Source organism: Heptranchias perlo, chromosome 25, assembly GCF_035084215.1.
Source record: "Heptranchias perlo isolate sHepPer1 chromosome 25, sHepPer1.hap1, whole genome shotgun sequence".
Classification (NCBI taxonomy): Eukaryota; Metazoa; Chordata; class Chondrichthyes; order Hexanchiformes; family Hexanchidae; genus Heptranchias; species Heptranchias perlo.
Window position 1 is genome coordinate 9961184 of NC_090349.1, and position 19553 is coordinate 9980736.

The 19553-nt window shown below is 42.5% G+C and overlaps 2 protein-coding genes across 2 annotated transcripts; both read right to left on the bottom strand.

Moving 5' to 3' along the window:
- Window positions 1–4492, bottom strand: LOC137341994 (immunoglobulin lambda-1 light chain-like). The gene is made up of 3 exons (XM_068005565.1): window positions 4385–4492; window positions 3911–4252; window positions 1–390 (listed from the first exon to the last, which is right to left on the bottom strand). The coding sequence occupies exons 1-3, from the start codon at window positions 4431–4433 to the stop codon at window positions 68–70; spliced, it is 714 nt and encodes a 237-aa protein (XP_067861666.1). The 5' UTR covers window positions 4434–4492; the 3' UTR covers window positions 1–67.
- A 9939-nt stretch (window positions 4493–14431) lies between these two features.
- LOC137342347 (immunoglobulin lambda-1 light chain-like) lies at window positions 14432–19151 on the bottom strand. The gene is made up of 3 exons (XM_068006283.1): window positions 19042–19151; window positions 18567–18908; window positions 14432–14821 (listed from the first exon to the last, which is right to left on the bottom strand). The coding sequence occupies exons 1-3, from the start codon at window positions 19088–19090 to the stop codon at window positions 14499–14501; spliced, it is 714 nt and encodes a 237-aa protein (XP_067862384.1). The 5' UTR covers window positions 19091–19151; the 3' UTR covers window positions 14432–14498.
- Between the last annotated feature and the right edge of the window lie 402 nt (window positions 19152–19553).

The window sequence follows — 19553 nt, forward strand, 5'->3', positions numbered from 1 at the left end:
TAATATCTGAATACGAAATTTATTTTAAAAGAGAATGTATAACAGATCAATACATAAGATTCTTGAATCAGATACAGCTGGATCTCGCGATGCTTGTTTGAAGCGGGTTTGTCTGAGTTTCATGTTTCACCACACAGGAGTAAAGCTCGTGTGAGTTCCAGTCTGAGGCTGCCAGAGTCAGATAACTGCTCGCACTGAACGTGTTGTCCTTCTCCTGCTGGACCCGACTGGTCTCAACATCATTCCCTCTGACACTGCCATCTACAGTCCACTCAATCTCCACAGCACCCGGGTTAAAACCGTTCACCAAACATACCAGGGTCGCCTTGTTCTTTTGCGTTATTTGATCCGATGAAGGCGGAAGAAGGGACACCGAGGGGGCCCGCGGATCTGAAAAGCAGAAAAAAATGAAAGAAGATCCAATCTTAATTGACATAAAAGTCGTAATCAATGTTGTACTTTCCCAAATCTTTTAAACTTCGGCGTTACTCCACAAATGTATGAAGAATATCTTTGGTTTGAAGAATACAACGGAACCAAATTAGTGTCAATTGTACAATGACAGGAGCCCGTAGTTCTAGAAAATATATAACCTGAGAACTTTTCCAATTTTTCATACGTGGAAAAGAACAAATAACAATTATTTAAATGAAATACAATCTAACTTATTGAATATACTATGATATGAATTTAATAGCATTCTTCAAAGTCATTATATTTCTTTCATTTTCTTCTGCTATATCCTTTCCCCATTAAAGTTTAACATGTCACTCAGAATATTTCCATATTTCGTGGAATCATAGACTCTTACAGCACAGAAGGATCCGTGCCTGTGCGGGCCCTTTGAAAGATCTGTCCAATTAATCCCACTTCCCTGCTCTTCCGCCATAGCTTGGCAAATGTTTCCTTTTCAAGTATATATCCAATTCCCTTATGAACGTTGCCAATGAATCTGCTTCCACCCCATTTCAGGTAGTGCAATCCAGATGATACCAACTTGCGGTGTAAGAACATTTCTCCTCACCTCCCCTTGTTCTTTTGCCAATTATCTGAAATCCGTGTCCTTTGGTTATCAACCCACGTGCCAGTGGGAAGAGTTTCACCCTATCTACTCCATCAAAACCCGTCACAATTTTGAACATCTCTATTAAATCTCCCCTCAACTTTCTCTGCCCTAAGGAGAACAATACCAGCTACACTCGTCTCTCGGCATAACTGAAGTCGCTGTCATTAGGAATATTTCCGTATTTGTGAAGGAATGGGGTCAGAAAATAATAAAACATAAAAATAACACGGCACACAGTATGGCATTCAAATGTACCGGTCGGACTCAATCCGTTACAGACATTGTGTCCGACGAGCAGTGGATTTAAAGCGAAAGTAAACAGCAATAAATTCGAATCAGGGGTCAATATTGGAACCAATGCTGACTACAAAAATACAGTAATATTTCGTTCAAAACACTCGATTCTAATAAATCTACTGCTAATTACGATTGTTTGCTTCTGTCTCTAGTTCCGCGCTACTTTTGACGGAAATGGTAAATATTCGACTAATATTTGGGCTTGTGTACAAGTACTGCCACGGCCGCTCTGCTCGGCTCGTCATTTCTACAAGGCTTCTTGCCCCTATCGGACAAGGAGTACATTGTGTAAAAGTTCAAAAGACTGTTGGAATAATTCTACCACACTCGAAATACGACATGTGGAGATAGATCCGATGTCAAAGTGTCACAAAGTTAATTTTTCACTACAGACAAACAGTTTCCAACAGGCAACGACTGTTATTGGAAACAATTATATCAATATTATAAAATAATATTCCCAAAGAACCTCAATATGAAAGCACAATGGCAAAAATGTCCTGGCCAATATATCCCTCAATCAACATCATTAAAACAGATTATCTGCTCATTATCACATTGCCGTTTGAGGGACCTTAATGTGCGTAACTTGGTTGCCGCGTTTCCAATATTACAACAGTGATCATTTCAAAAGTGTTTCATTGGCTGTAAAGCACTTTGGAACGTCCTGAGATCGTGAAAGGCGCGATATCAGTAAAAATTCGTTCTTTCTTTACTTTGTGACTATTAAACAGAAATATTCCCATGCGAATGACAATGAAACATAACCCAGTGTAAGAATGTTGAAGCCGGACTGTCACAATGCCCTGTCTCTTCAAATGACTCGAACCCTAACCCTAATGCAGCGTTCGCACTGACCATGTGTCACAAACACCAGCGACCAACGGCAAACCCTCGGTAAAATTGTTTCTGTCGTGAAAAGCGTCAAAGAAAAGGCTGAAATATTAATATCGTTTTCAATGGTAGAATTAGGTATCAAAGGCTGGAAATGTTTCTGGTAACGACGTGCCGTGTCAGGTAGAGCAGCGCGTTTCACAATGCCGGGTTTGTCCGGGTCGGTTTAACTATCTATTGCCATTCTGAGACGTTCGCCTTGGAACCTACAACATCCCCTGGCTTTCTTTACATTATAATTTGGAGGCTGAAACCACGAGTAGTCCCGACAATAGCCAACGTCCCCTCTTGTCACAGTTGGTAAAGTCCTTCTGCAACATCCGGAAATTAGCTTAACATTCTCGTATGAAATATCGGGCGTCCCGTGGGATATTAAGCAGATTTTACTGTCATTTTAAATTATCGTCTAAACGTCAAGTGAACTCCCTTTACATTGGTTTGGTATGTAATTTTTTCAGATATAAATTCTTAATGGAACAACTGATGATATAATGGAAGATTTTTGTCTGCTTAATGTCCCATGCTAGCCGGTTCCACCCTGATGTAGCCGAATAACCAAGTTAAAATAGCAATAGACTGTTCGCATCTTATGTAATATTCCTCCTCTTGCTGACACTAATCACAGAACCAGCATTAAAGCGCAATGGCGTGAGAATGAAGCAGGCACAAAAATCGGAAAGCTTATTCTGAGACATTATTCACACAAAATTAATCGCATAGGAAGATAATGAGCCCGTGTCTTGTTAAAAATAGACATCCTGCCAATAATTGATGTTTATTACTGCGTTATGCCGAAAATCGATCAGTGTGAATGATTATTACTTGCTGAACTGAGCTCAACAGTATGATTGCTATAGTCATCCGGGATTCATGCGAAATGTAGGACTGAGAACCTTGTACTGAATGGTTATTATATCCCGGGAGTGCTTTAAAGGGAATGAAAACTCTATCGTGTGAAACTTTTGAATTTGTGCTTTTAGCATTTTCCAGCAATTAATTCCAGCGGGGCTATAATGATAGGGTGTCAGCCATTCTGGAAGACTTCGTGGGACTCATATAATGATAGGATTGTACAGCTCAGAAGGAGGGCGATCGCGCCCAACCACTTTGTCCATTTCCAATACACTTTTCGTCCATTTTCCAATGTTTATCCACTTCCCTTTCAAACCCTACCACGGATTCTGCTCCACCACTCTTACAGGTCGAAAACTACCCGAACAGTCCCTTAGGTAACGAAAATATCCAAACCTCTCCCTTCGTCCTTCTCGTAACGATATTAAATTTACCAACTGACTGATCAGTGAAAATCGTTCTTTTTTAATTTCCTGGCTGTCTCTTAAATATCACTGAAAGTTGATTCATAAGCTCAGTATAAATGTTATTAAGGACAATAATCTTGATTTTCACTAACTTAATCGACCAAGAAAATAGTTTTAAGGGTTATTTTGGTATTTCGCCCGCAATGTTGCAAATATTGGGGCACAAGCGCTTTGGAAACCGAAATTTTAAAAGTGATTGTCGCTGTAATCACCATGAGAGGTGCGGACACTGATATGTTTTAATCCAGGGAATTTCGACTGAAAGCATTAAACCAAAGTTCGAAAACTGGTAGCTGACAAATCCAAAGTTGCACAATGCGAATAATTTACTTACTGCCCAGATTCAGCTTGGTTCCTCTCCCGAAGGTGACTATTCCGCTCTTCGCCACAGCACAGTAATAATCGGCGGCGTCCTCGGATTGTACGTTGGTGATGGTTAAATGCATCTTGTTGGTCGACGAGTCCACAGATCCAGTGAATCGATCTGGAATCCCTGAAGCTGTACCGGAGCTCTCATACCAAACAAACACAGGGGCACTGCTGGGTTTCTGCCAGTACCAGCTCGTGTAGTAGCTGCCGATGCTGCCTCCGGACAGGGTACAGGTGATCTTGACGGTTTTGCCCGGGGAGGTTGAGATGGATGTTTCCTGATTCAGGACAGCATCCGCGTTTGTACCTGGTGAAATAACAAGTTATTGATCAGTCACACTTTGCAATTCTGAATATTTAGATCTGTTCAACTGAAGCACAGTAAAAAATCAGTGCAATGTAAAAAGCAGCGATATTAAAGGTTAAGCCGTGTACTTACTTTGGAGACAGAGCATGAATACGGCGAGAACTCGAAGCCATTCAGTCATGGTGAAGGTTTTGGTGACGGTTAGCAGTAAAATGTTTCCTGAGAAGAACGCAGTTCTGGGCTCTTTCTAAATCTCCTTAAGAAGCTTCAAACATTGCAACGTCACTGAGAATTAATTATTCATGCAAATCTCCGTCCACGTGACATGATACCATAGGCTCCAAGGTACTCCACTGACTATATTTGTATAATGCACATTCCAGACATTTTTTAAAAGTTGAGTAACAATGAGTCAAAGTCATAGAGTACAACACGGGAATGGTTGAATACAGCAAAATAAAAGGTGCGGTGAAACAAAGGGGAGCGATCAGGTGACTCCAGGCTTGGGTTTTGGAAACCTGAAGTTTGTAATAGCGAGGAACGGCTGTCGGCGGGAGGATGTTGAATGGTTTAGGGGTCCACAGAGAGAATGAATTAGAGAAAGAGAGTTTGAAATGAGTTTGGATTTGTACACAGTGAGGAATTAAGGCGGTGGAACAGCGCGCAGAGGGGTGTATTTTGGGGTTAGGTGAATAATTTAGGAAAGTTCACATTTGTTTCTTTCACATATGTGACCATACATTTAATGTATCCCTTTGAAATTTGGAAGTTCCGTTGCTTCTGCATACAGGGCTGATTGTAAGCTTGATTCATACCAGAGAAGGGGAATGTCAAAACTGCATTATTTTCAACAATTTTAATACGTGTTAACAAATATGAATGAATCATGTAGTGAATAACCCAGAGTCAAGCGTTGACATATCGTGCCTCCACATTCATTATTTGGACGTGTTGGTTATCCCGTCCAGCGGCACACTTCTTGGGGGCAACTGAAATAATTGACATTTCCCGAAAGGAATTGATTCAACCGAGTTTTCATCCAGCCCAATCAGAAGGGATAAATATATTCTCTCTGCTGACTCGAAACATCTGACTTGTATTGCGTTAGGAGCTGTTTGGCCAACTTGTTCGTGAGGTGAATCAACAGCAAAAGCAGCGCGTGATTCAACACAAATTATAACACAATTGTCAGTCTCACTCAGAGACCCAAAAGAAGTTTGGGAGTTATAAATGCCACACTAGTGCAGTTGGGATGCTGTTATGAGGCTGATTTAGAAGGCACGAGTGTAATAATTCCTATGATCGCTTTTTTTGTAGCAACAAAAGGTCGAAGGCTCTGTACGTTTTTACATTTCCGCGAAACCAGAAGTGCATCGCGTTTAGAACGTGCTTAGAATTTCACTGGACACATCGGAACAGAAGGAATCTTCACCGATACATTTAGAGTGTCGCTACAAATAGCTTAATTTATGGTTTGTAAAGCGACGCGCGATACAATAACACTTGGCGTAAGAATTGCTTTGGTCGCAAATGTTTGTGAAGAATTCTTTATATTTTCTAGAAATATTGAATAAGAGAAATCTTCACCGAGCACCCGTAACACATACTGACAAGAGGAAGTCTCAATACATAGTGCATCATGTTGCCTGAGCGACACCCAGCGTTCACAAGAGCTAAACCTGGAGCCACCAATGCCACACTTCACAGGCCGCATTAGATGAAATACGGTCACTCCCACATGGCAATTATTGCGCATTTAGGGCGACGCTCAGTGTTATATGGTTGATCTCATTGGTTTATTATAATCGTCCAATCTCACTGATTTTATTCAATATCTTGCATCGCACTCTACACTGGGCGTTGATGAACATATTTCTGTTATAACCTCTAATTTTCCATGGTTTGCTTTTCAAATGTAAAAAGGACTAAGGAAATCAATCGACAAAGCATGCGAATAGCCAGTTTTGCACCAAACATTTTTCAGGTGAAGATGAAGATTGTGCTGCAGTTTGATCCATCTCTACCGGCAAACCCTTTAAAATCTTCTGAATTTGGCACTCTTGTACTTTCATTCTTATTAAATTAAACCGACATTTATATATCGGATTCACTCAGCCGACACGTGTTTACATTCCGTGGTATCGGGGGAGGGGAGAAGTGACTTTGTCTGGCGCTTTGGAGAGGCCAAATGGAGGGTATGGTGGACTGCCGCATGGCGCTCTGCGAGGTTCAGGCTGCTGCTTGTTGCCGGTTGGTATTTTCACACTACACATACTCCTTGGATTCAATGTCAATGACGACACCCACGAACGGATCTGCCTTCCTCTCCGAACGAGGAAGTGACTTTATCTGCTCAATATGAAGGAAAACACAATGTGATCCAGGGATTGACCAATGCTGCCTTTTATATGTGCTGGCCTGACCTCCTAATCTTTTTGTATCTGAAATAAGCTCAGACAGTAAACCAACCGACAAATGTATATAACGTTAAACATATAATTGAACAGTACTGAACATAAATACATATAGCAGTTTGCACACTTCCCCATCCTCCTCCGTGTTTTCTCCTGTGCGCTCTCTGGACATAAAATTGATCCTGTAAACACCGTCGTTCACTTCTTTAGTGGAGAAATGCCACCAGAGAGCTCGCTCTATCTCAGTCTGGATGCTGGCTTTAAAATCGCTTCGTGACTTCTGAGGAAAAGGCAGCTCATATATATCATTTAACATCCTTTGAGGATATACTGAAACAAAGAGTATTAAAAACCAGATCTCTCTAATTATATTAGACTAACCACATTCACAGCTTGTCAGTAGGTGGGATGTTAGTCCACACAAATGCCTCTGCCAATATCATAAATTTCAGAAGAATTCTTAGGTCTGTCTGCCTGCACCTGGCCATGGCGTCAGGTTAACGTAGTTGAACAGAAAAACATGTAAGTGGCTTCTGAATGATACCTTTCGCATCTCAGGCTGTGATCTATGACGAAAACTTGCATTTACATAGTCTGGTGGTGCGAACGGCACGTTTGAGGGTTTCAGTGTCAGATGGGCTGAGATAGGGTCTGAAAGGCCTTGCAGTACTCAATGTTAATCCTGTACGTAAATTGACTGGGAATTAAAGAATCAGTGGTTAATTTTAATGAGAATGATGCTTTCTTTTGGTCACAGCACGCTTAATTTTTGAAAGGTTCTTTGCATTCGAGGCCTGTGCCTTTCTTGGGAGTACCATGTACAATGTGGCGACATACCACCCTCCCTGTCGATCATTCAGTGTGTCATGATTCGATCGGCTACATAAAGCAGGCGTTTCAATCCAAACCCTGGCCCGGAACGTTACATGGTGTAAAACGATCTTCTGGCCATTCCTAAGGAGATGAGAGGATGTTTCCAGGATAAAATGTCTCTTTAAACATGGACTGCTCTACAGGTTTGAGCTCTTTCTCTGCCATCCCCTAATCCTTTGGATGCGGTCAATTTGCTGCACCTCCTTCAGTCCCACTTGCAGGATAGGGGTATCACAGATTTATTTGTACGTACAACCGGCTGCTCTGCATGAATCTATCACAAGTCTGTCATCTGAAATCCCGCTGGGCTCCTCACTCTATCCAAGTGGATGAAGTCCACGATCGTGCATCAACTGCTCATTCACCTATCAGTCTCATTGTTGAAATGCTCTTTCCTTTTAGTTCAAGCGTATGTCAGTTTTCCTTCACCCAACCGTGAATTTTTATGGAACGACGATGTGTTGACATCAGTGTAGAAATTCGATCACGCCCAAAAACTAGCGCGCAAGTGCAAAGTGCGCGCTACACGAGCATCTTCACCTACGCTGAAGAACAGTGTTAAATTCGTGCAGGCAGATCATTACAATGAGTAAAGGCTACCCTCACTGCTTATTGGCGTCCCTCCTGTTTGTGGGGGAGGTGGGTGTTATTGGGAGTCGGGCGTCGTCGGCGCCGCTTACAGGCAGCCAGCACCTCCTCAAGGGGAGCTGCAGCCAGAGTTCAGAGTAACTTCACAATATCGACAAATGGCTGCATGAGGTACAGTGAGTGCAGACACATTCTCTGCTATCGCATTGGGGGCCTGGTCCAGGCATCCAATCTTGATTGGGGGGGGGGGGAGCTGGAGGAGGAGAAAGCCCTCCAGGCAACATCTCTGCCGCCAGTGGGAAGAGATTGCCGAGGTGATCAATGCCAGGAAATTAGCTCCAAGTCTGTGGCTTTAATACCATGACCCCACCAAAATTATGGGGGGTTACCTCTTACCTCTCACCTCAATTATTCTCTCCTCACACCGACAGCCAAACTACCCTCCCGCGGTTCCATACACTCCTTTAGGATCACTGCATCACATTTCACTCCACCTCTTTCTCCTCCTACTCAAACTCTGCACTTCCCAGTCGCACCACTATTGCAACCCTCACTTCTCTACACCCATGCTGCACACAGCATCAACACATTCGCAAAAGATCTCACCTGGCTGTCACTAACACACTTCCTTCTTTCATGCAGGAAAAGGGCACACACAACACGAGGCAGCAGGCCGCGACCATCGGAGGCCATGCCCGCCTGTGCACACTTTCCCCACTTGAGGATGACAGGCTGGCTATCACCGGCAGCATGGTGACTGGCAACGCTGGAAGTGATGTCGTCAGGGTTTCTTCATCCCTCATCTTTTTCCCGTCTTCTATCTTATCCGACACACTGCATGGCTACTGTAGTTGTTTTCACCAGCCACTCATCTCTCTCTTCTCTTCCTTCACACGTAAAGATAACCCTTCCATTGCAACTCACACGGCTGACATCTTGACTCTGGGGACACAGAGCCGTAGGAGAGATGAGGCATGTCCCAGGAGAGTGGTCTCAGCTGAGTCGGAGAAGCACTTGCTCCTGCACCACCCATCCAGCCAGTGCTCTTGTTAGTGCCACGTAGACAGCTGGCCCAGGCATCCTTGTTCCACAACAAGATGCTGCAGTCTGTAGCTGAGCCCTCAAGGCCCCGCTCACCACCACAAACCTGGAATCACAGCAAGGACTGTAGTGTAGAGCTTCCCCGGAACTGTTCAGGCTGCAGACGCGATGCTTAGCACACCGAAGATCTGTCCAATTATATTTCTGGTAGTGGCATGGCTCTCGTCGTAGGCCAGTTCTGTGTCTGTGCACGGGTTCTCGACAGGAGTGTTGAGCCGCGATTGAAGGGGATATTCCTTATCGCCCAGTAGCCAGCGTGTGCCCAGGCAGCCTGGTTGGATTAAAGGCAGCATAGAGGACTGGCACAGGAAGAAGGAATTATGACTGCTGCCAGAAACCTGGGCACGGACCTGCATTTTTCCCGTTAGCTATTATGAACTTATGGAAAAGAGTTGTTTCGGCAATTTTTTCTGGATTTGGTGTTGTTGTAATGGAGTGAGGGTAAACCGATAAAGCTTGACTGAAGGAAAGCAATCAGGTGTTGGTACAAAGGGCGGTGGTGATAAGAATTGCGGGACTGTTGGTGCATTGGGTATGTGGGAAGGGGGTGATTGAGCTGATCGGTCGCCCAAAGCCCTGACAGCGAGGGGCACTGCTGGTCGATGCTGCTCCTGCTTTTCCTCCTCCTCCACGCATGCAAGAACGGTACTACTATAATCATGGGTGACTTTAATCGACATATAGATTGGTCAAACCAAATTAGCAATAATACTGTGGGGGAGGAATTCCTGGAGTGTGTACGTGATGTTTTTCTGGACGAATATGTTGAGGAACCAAGTCGAGAAAAGGCGATCCTGGACTGGGTATTGTGCAATGAGAAAGGATTAATTAACAATCTTGTTGTGCAGGGTCCCTTCGGGAAGAGCGACCATAACATGATAAAATTCCTCATTAATGTGGAGAGTGAAGTAGCTGAATCTGAAACTAGGTTCCTGAATCTAAATAAAGGAAATTACAAAAGTATGAGGTGTGAGTTGGCTATGATAGATTGGGGAAATTTACTAAAAGTGTTGACGGGGATAGGCAATGGCTAATATTTAAAGAATGTGTGCAGGAATTACAACATTTATTCATTCCTGTCTGGCGCAAAAATAAGACAGGAAAGGTGGCTCAAACGTGGCTTACAAAAGAAATTAGGGATAGTATTAGATCCAAAGAGGAGACATATAAAATTGCCAAAAAAAGTGGCAAGCCAGAGGATTGGGAGCAGTTTAGAATTCAGCAAAGAGGACAAAGAGTTTGATTAAGATGGGAAAATAGAGTATGCGAGTAAACTAGCAGGGAACATAAAAACTGACTGTAACAGCTTCCATAAATATGTCAAGAGAAAAAGATTAGTGAGGACAAATGTCGGTCCTTTACAGTCAGTAATGGGAGAAATTATAATGGGGAACAAAGAAATGGCAGAACAATTAAACACATACTTTGGTTCTGTCTTCACAAAGGAGGACATAAATAACCTGCCAGAAATGTTAGGGAACCAAGGGTCGAGTGAGATGGAGGAACTGAAGGAAACTAGTATTAGTAAAAAAATAGTGCTGGGGAAATTAATAGCTGACAAATCCCCAGGGCCTGATAATCTACATGCCAGAGTACTAAAGGAAGTGGCCTTGGAAATAGTGGATGCGTTGGTGATCATCTTCCAAAATTCTATAGATTCTGGAATAGTTCCTACAGATTGGAGGGTGGCAAATGTAACCCCACTATTTAAAAAGGAGGGGGGTGGGAAACAGGGAATTACAGACCAGTTAGCCTCATGTCAGTAGTGGGGAAAATGCTGGAGTCTATTATAAAATATGTGATAACAGAGCACTTGGAAGGCATTAACGGGATTGGACCATGTCAGCATGGGTTTATGAAAGGGAAATCATGCTTAACAAATCTACTGGAGTATTTTGAGAATGTAACTCGTAGAATAGATCGGGGAGAACCATTGGATTTTTAGAAGGCGTTCGATAAGATCCCACACAAGAGACTAGTGTGCAAAATTAAAGCACATGAGATTGGGGGGAATATACTGGCATGGATTGCGAATCGGTTGACAGACAGGAAACAGAGAGTAGGAATAAACGGGTCTTTTTCCGGGTGGCAGGCAGTGACTAGTGGGGTACCGCAGGGATCAGTGCTTGGGCCCCAGCTATTTACAATATATATCAATGATTTGGATGAGGGAACTAAATGTAACATTTCCAAGTTTGCAGACGACACAAAGCTGGGGTGGAATGTGAGCTGTGAGGAGGATGCAAAGACTCTCCAATGTGATTTAGACAAGTTAGATGAGTGGGCAAGAACATGGCAGATGCAGTATAACGTGGATTGATGTGAAGTTATCCACTTTGGTTGTAAAAACAGAAAGGCAGATTATTATCTGAATGGTGATAGATTGGGAAAAGTGTCGGTGCAAAGGGACCTGGGTGTCCTTTTACACCAGTCGCTGAAAGTGAGCATTCAGATGCAGCAAGCAGTAAGAAAGGCGAATGGTATGTTGGCCTTCATTGCAAGTGGATTTAAGTAGAAGAGTAGAGATGTCTTACTGCAGTTATACAGGGCCTTGGTGAGACCACATCTGGAGTATTGTGTGCATATTTGGTCGCCTTATCTGAGGAAGAATATCCTTGCCATGGAGGGAGTGCAACAAATGTTTACCAGACTGATTGCTGGGATGGCAGGACTGACGTATGAGGAGAGATTGAGTCGACTAGGCCTATATTCACTAGAGTTTAGAAGATTGAGAGGTGATCTCATCGAAACATATAAAATTCTAACAGGACTAGACAGACTAGATGCAGGGAGGATGTTCCCGATGGCTGGCGAGTGCAAAACCAGGGATCACAGTCTCCGGATACGTGGTATGCCATTTAGAATCGAGATGAAGAGAAATTTCTTCACTCAAAGGGTGGTGAATCTATGGAATTCTCTACCACAGAAGACAGTGGAGGCGAAGTCATTAGATGTATTCAAGAAGGAGATAGATATATTTCTTAATGCTAAAGGGATCAAGGGATCTGGGGAAAAAGCGGGAACAGGCTACTGAGCGAGACGATCAGCCATGATAATTTTGAATGGCGGAGCAGGCCCGAAGGGCCGAATGGCCTACTCTTGCTCCTATTTTCTTTGTTTCTATGTTAAATCTTGATGCCCAAGTCGTGGTAAGGGTTGGTCCCACAGTATTGCAAAGTTGTGCAGCGCACGACCACAAATCTGGAAACGTTGTCAGGGCTGTAGTGCCGAGCTCCTCACGAAAGGCCCAGGCAGCAGAAGCGATGCTTGTGCACACCGGAGGTCTGGCCAATTATATTATTGGTAGTGGCATGCTTCTCGTTGTAGATCAGCTTTGTTCAAGCGATCCTGTCAGAAGTCATGTGCCATGTCGGGAGGGGCTACTCCGTGCCACCCAGTTGCCAACCTGTGACCTGACAGCCTGGTTGGAATAAAAGCAGAGCAATGGACTGGCTCAGGATGAATTAATCATGTCTGCTGCCTGAAACTGGGCACAGCCCTGCATGATGTAATGCATGTGATCAGAAACAAGTTGGACATTTTCCGATTTGCAGTTTCGTGAAATCTGCTCCACAGCGACCCTGCTGGTGAGAGAAGGGGCTTCTCTTTCAAGTGCACTCAAACGGCAGTGAATTCCATCAAAACAGCTTGCCGTCCTATTATGCACCGGAAATGCCGCAAAAATAAATAAAATGTAATCTAATACAGGGATTATCGGCGTATGTTGGGTTGGGAAGAACTAACTTTGTACAACCTGGAATTGTCTCTGAAATCTCCCGAACTCATTGTTCTCAGCACATTTGAAGTTTGATTAATATTATTCTTATCAGTGAGTGTCACATCACATTACCATGATCTAATACCATGTGATTTCTTAAGGAGATCAGTCTGAACAAATAACACTAAAGGGATACAGAGTTTGTGATGAAGGTGAATGTGAATGTAAAAAGCGTGACAATTTGCTGGACTGGTTTCAGTAAAAAATGTTAATGGAATTGTAATTACTTCCAATCTGAGTTGCTGCCCGTCTCACTTGGTTCAGTGTTAAGAATTGCTAAACAAGGATAAAAGGAATCCAATTGAAAAATAAAATCTTGCAACGCCAGAAATTGCAGCGCCCAAATACCTGGACAATCAAAGCAGAGGCTGTCACATTTTGGACCCCAATTTGTGTCACCAGATGATTAAGTCAAACGTAAACGAGGTTCTTTCAATTATTGTCAGAAACACACGGATACACAGTTCAGACGGTTCCCTACACCGTTCGACTATAAAGAAATCCGGTTTCAAAAATATGGTACCACTGTACATATCTGGCAACAACCTGAACGTCGACTCTCTTGGTACCTCTTTATATATTGACTCACTCTCACAGACCCTTCTTTGTGCACAAATCTTTGAAGGTGACAGGTCAAGTTGAGAAGGCTGTTAAAAAAGCAAATGGGTTCCTGGGCTTTATCAATAGAGGCATAGACTACAAAAGCAAGGACGTTATGTTAAACGCTTAGAAAGCAAAGGTTAGGCCTAAGTTGGAGAATTGTGTTCAGTTCTGGGCATCACACTTGAGGAAGGATGTCAAAACCTTACAGAGGGTGCAGAAGAGGTTTACTAGAATGGTACGAGGGATGAGGGACTTCAGTTATGTGGCGAGATTGGAAAAGCTGGGGTTGTTCTCCTTAGAGCAGAGAAGGTTAAGAGGGGATTTGATGGAGGTGTTCAAAATCATGAACGGTTTTAATAGAGTAAATAAGGAGACACTGTTTCCAGTGGCAAAAGTGTCGGTGACAAAAGGATGCAGCTTTAAGGTGATTGGCAAAAGAACGAGAGGCGGGATGAGGAAAAATAAAATTACTCCGCAAGTTGTTGTGATCGGGAATGCACTGCCTGAAAGGGTAGTAAAAGCAGGTCCAATAGTAATTTCCAAAAGGGAATTGGATAAATGCTTGAAGAGAAAAATACTGGACTATGGGGAAATAGCAAACGAGTGGGACTAATTAAATAGTTTTATCAAAGAGCCGGCACAGACACAATGGGAGGAATGGCCACCTTTGCTGATTCTAGGGTTCTATGATTACACTGCGCTATTTGTAAAGTTACAATGAAGCTTTGACCAAGTCACTGAAAGATAGAGCCAGAGGGCTAACGCGCGCAATCTGTACATCTGTTGTTGTGATTTGAAATGTTCCACTTAAAATCAAACAGGTAATATCTGAATACGAAATTTATTTTAAATGAGAATGTATAACAGATCAATACATAAGATTCTTGAATCAGATACAGCTGGATCTCGCGATGCTTGTTTGAAGCGGGTTTGTCTGAGTCTCGTGTTTCACCACACAGGAGTAAAGCTCGTGTGAGTTCCAGTCTGAGGCTGCCAGAGTCAGATAACTGCTCGCACTGAACGTGTTGTCCGTCTCCTGCTGGACCCGACTGGTCTCAACACCATTCCCTCTGACACTGCCATCTACAGTCCACTCAATCTCCACAGCACCCGGGTTAAAACCGTTCACCAAACACACCAGGGTCGCCTTGTTCTTTTGCGTTATTTGATCCGATGAAGGCGGAAGAACGGACACCGAGGGGGCCCGAGGATCTGAAAAGTAGAAACAAATGAAAGAAGATCCAATCTTAATTGACATAAAAGTCGTAATCAATGTTGTACTTTCCCAAATCTTTTAAACTTCGGCGTTACTCCACAAATGTATGAAGAATATCTTTGGTTTGAAGAATACAACGGAACCAAATTAGTGTCAATTGTACAATGACAGGAGCCCGCAGTTCTAGAAAATATATAACCTGAGAACTTTTCCTATTTTTCATACGTGGAAAGGAACAAATAACAATTATTTAAATGAAATACAATCTAACTTATTGAATATGCTATGATATGAATTTAATAGCATTCCTCAAAGTCATTAAATTTCTTTCGTTTTTTTCTGCTATATCCTTTCCCCATTAAAGTTTAACATGTCACTAAGAATATTTCTATATTTCGTGGAATCATAGACTCTTACAGCACAGAAGGATCCGTGCCTGTGCGGGCCCTTTGAAAGATCTGTCCAATTAATCCCACTTCCCTGCTCTTCCGCCATAGCTTGGCAAATGTTTCCTTTTCAAGTATATATCCAATTCCCTTATGAACGTTGCCAATGAATCTGCTTCCACCCCATTTCAGGTAGTGCAATCCAGATGATACCAACTTGCGGTGTAAGAACATTTCTCCTCACCTCCCCTTGTTCTTTTGCCAATTATCTGAAATCCGTGTCCTTTGGTTATCGACCCACGTGCCAGTGGGAAGAGTTTCACCCTATCTACTCCATCAAAACCCGTCACAATTTTGAACATCTCTATTAAATTTCTCCTTAACTTTCTCTGCCCTAAGGAGAACAATACCAGCTACACTCGTCTCTCGGCATAACTGAAGTAACTGTCATTAGGAATATTTCCATATTTGTGAAGGAATGGGGTCAGAAAATAATAAAACATAAAAATAACACCGCACACAGTATGGCATTCAAATGTATCGGTCGGACTCAATCCGTTACAGACATTGTGTCCGACGAGCAGTGGATTTAAAGCGAAAGTAAACAGCAATAAATTCGAATTTGGGATCAATATTGGAACCAATGCTGACTACAAAAATACAGTAATATATTTCATTCAAAACACTCGATTCTAATAAATCTCCTGCTAATTACGATTGTTTGCTTCTGTCTCTAGTTCCGCGCCACTTTTGACGGAAATGGTAAATATTCGACTAACATTTGGGCTTGAGTAGAAGTACTGCCACGGCCGCTCTGCTCGGCTCGTCATTTCTACAAGGCTTCCTGTCCCTGTCGGACAATGAGTACATTGTGTAAAAGTTCAAAAGACTTTTGGAATAATTCTACCACACTCGAAATACGATATTAGGAGACTGATCCGATGTCAAAGTGTCACAAAGTTAATCTTTCACTACAGACAAACAGTTTCCAACAAGTAACGACTGTTATTGGAAACAATTATATCAATATTATAAAATAATATCCCCAAAATAACCTCAATATGAAAGTACAATGGCAAAAATGTCCTGGCCAATATATCCCTCAATTAACATCACTAAAACAGATTATCTGCTCATTATCACATTGCCGTTTGTGGGACCTTGATATGCGCAACTTGGTTGCCGCGTTTCCAATATTACAACAGTGACCATTTCAAAAGTGCTTCATTGGCTGTAAAGCACTTTGAAACGTCCTGAGGTCGTGAAAGGCGCTATATCAGTGCAAATTCGTTCTTTCTTTTCTTTGTGAATATTAAGCAGGCATATTCCCATGGTAATGACAATGAAACATAATCCAGTGTAAGAATTTTGAAGCCGGGCTGTCACAATGCCTTGTCTCTTTAAATGACTCTCACCCTAACCTGAATGTCGCGTTCCCACTGATCATGTATCACATGCACCAGCGACCAATGATAAACCCTCGGTAAAATTGTTTATGTAGTGAAAAGCGTCGAAGAAAAGGCTGAAATATTAATAACGTTTTCAATCGTAGAAATAGGTATCAGAGGCTGAGCCGCTACAAATGTTTCTGGTACCGTGTCAGGTAGAGCAGCGCGTTTTACAATGCCGGGATTGTCCGGGTCGGTTTAACTATCTATTGCCAGTCTGAGACGTTCGCCTTGGAACCTACAACATCCCCTTGCTTTCTTTACATTATAATTTGGAGGCTGAAACCACAAGTAGTCCCGACAATAGCCAACATCCCCTATTGTCACAGTTGATAAAGTCCCTCTGCAACACCCGGAAATTAGCTTAACATTCTCATATGAAATATCGGGAGTCCTGTGGGATTATTAAGCAGATTTTACTGTCAATTTAAATTATTGTCTAAACGTCAAGAATTTGCCAATGAACTCCCTTTACATTGGTTTGGAATGTAATTTTTTCAGATATAAATTCTTAATGGAACAACTGATGATATAATGGAAGATTTTTTTCTGTTTGATGTCCCATGCTAGCTGGTTCCACCCTGATGTAGTCGAATAACCAAGTTAAAATAGCGATAGAGTGTTCGCATCTTCTGTAATATTCCTCCTCTTGCTGACACTAATCACAGAACCAGCATTAAAGCGCAATGGAGTGAGTACAAAAGCAGGTACAAAAATCGGAAAGCCTATTCTGAGACATTATTCACACAAAATTGATCGCAGAGTAAGATAATGAGTCCGTGTCTTGTTAAAAATAGACATCCTGCCAATAATTGATGTTTATTACCGCGTTATGCCGAAAATCGATCAGTGTGAATGATTATTACTTGCTGAACTGAACTCAACAGTATGATTGCTATAGCCATCCGGGATTCATGCGAAATGTAGAAATGAGAACCTTGTACTGAACGGTTTTCACTGAGTTTGGAGACAAGTGGAAGTGAGTTACACCAAGTGGTCACACCATCCTCCCACGGCCTCAGCCCGAGAATGGTTATTATATCTCGGGAGTGCTTTAAGGGGAATGAAAACGCTATCGTGTGAAACTTTTGAATTTTTTTTAGCCTTTTCCAACAATTAATTCCAGCGGGGCTGTAAGGATAGGGTGTAAAGGGAGTTCACTGGCAAACTCTTGACGTTTAGACAATAATTTAAAATGACAGTAAAATCTGCTTAATAATCCCACGGGACTCCCGATATTTCAATCGAGAATGTTAAACTAATTTCTGGAAGACTTCGTGGGATTCATAGAATGATAGTATTATACGGCTCAGAAGGAGGGCGATCGCGCCCATCCACTTAGTCCATTTCCGATACACTTTTTTCCATTTTCCAATGTTTATCCACTTCCCTTTCAAGCCCTACCACAGATTCTGCTCGACCACTCTTACAGGTACAACACTACCCTAACAGTCCCTTAAGTAACGAAAATATCCAAACCTCTCCCTTCGTCCTTCTCGTAACAAGATTAAATTTATGGCCTTTGTTTACCAACTGACTGATCAGTGAAAATCGTTCTTTTTTAATTTCCTGGCTATCTCTTAAATATCACTGAACGCTGATTCATAAGCTCTGTATAAATAATATTAAGGACAATAATCTTGATTTACACTAACTTAATCTACCAAGAAAATGATTTCAAGGGTTTTTTTTTGGTATTTCGCCCGCAATGTTGCAAATGTTAGGGGAGAGTTTGACGAGCGCTTTAGAAACCGAAATTTAAGAAGACATTGTCGCTGTAATCACCATGAGAGACTCGGACACTGATATTTTTTGAACCAAGGAATTTCAACTCAAAGAATTAAATCAACGATCGAAAACTGGCAGCTGACAAATCCCAAGTTGCACAATGCGAATAATTTACTTACTGCCCAGATTCAGCTTGGTTCCTCTCCCGAAGGTGAATATTGGGTTTTTCCACACACCACAGTAATAATCGGCGGCGTCCTCGGATTGCACGTTGGTGATGGTTAAATGCATCTTGTTACTCGATGAGTCTACAGATCCGGTGAATCGATCTGGAATCCCCGGCCCTCTGGTGGAGCTCTCATACCAAACAAACACAGGGGCACTGCCGGGTTTCTGCCAGTACCAGCTCGTGTAGCAGCTGCCGATGCTGCCTCCGGACAGGGTACAGGTGATCTTGACGGTTTTGCCCGGGGTGGTTGAGATGGACGTTTCCTGATTCAGGACAATATCCGCGTTTGTACCTGGTGAAATAACAAGTTATTGATCAGTCACACTCTGTGCAATTCTGAATATTTAGATTCGTTGAACGGAAGCACAATGAAGGTTAGGGCAATGTAAAAAGCAGCGACATTGAAGGTTAAGTCCTGTACTTACTGTGGAGACAGAGCATCAATACGGCGAAAACTCGAACCCATTCAGTCATGGTGAAGGTTTTGGTGACGGTCAGAAGCAAAATGTTTCCTGACACGAACGTAGTTCTGGGCTCTTTCTAAACCCCCTTAAGAAGTTTCAAACGTTACAACGTCACTGTGGTATTAATTATTTATGCAAATCTCTAGCTAGGTTACATGGCGCTACAGGGTCCTAGGTCCTGCGCTGACTGATATTTGCATAATGCACATTCCAGCCATTTTTTTAAAATTGAGAAACAGATTGTTAAAGCCTTAGAATAGAATACGAGAATGGTTGAATACAGCAAAATAAAAATTCCGGTGAATCACGGGGGAGCGGTTAGCTGATTCCAGGCTTTAGAAGCTAGAAGATTGTAATAGAGAGGAAAGTCTGAGGGTGGTAAGAAGCTGAATAGCTATGGGGTCCTCAGAAAGAATTAATTACAGAAGGAGAGTGTGAGATGAGTTTGGAATTATGCACAGTAAGGAGTTAAG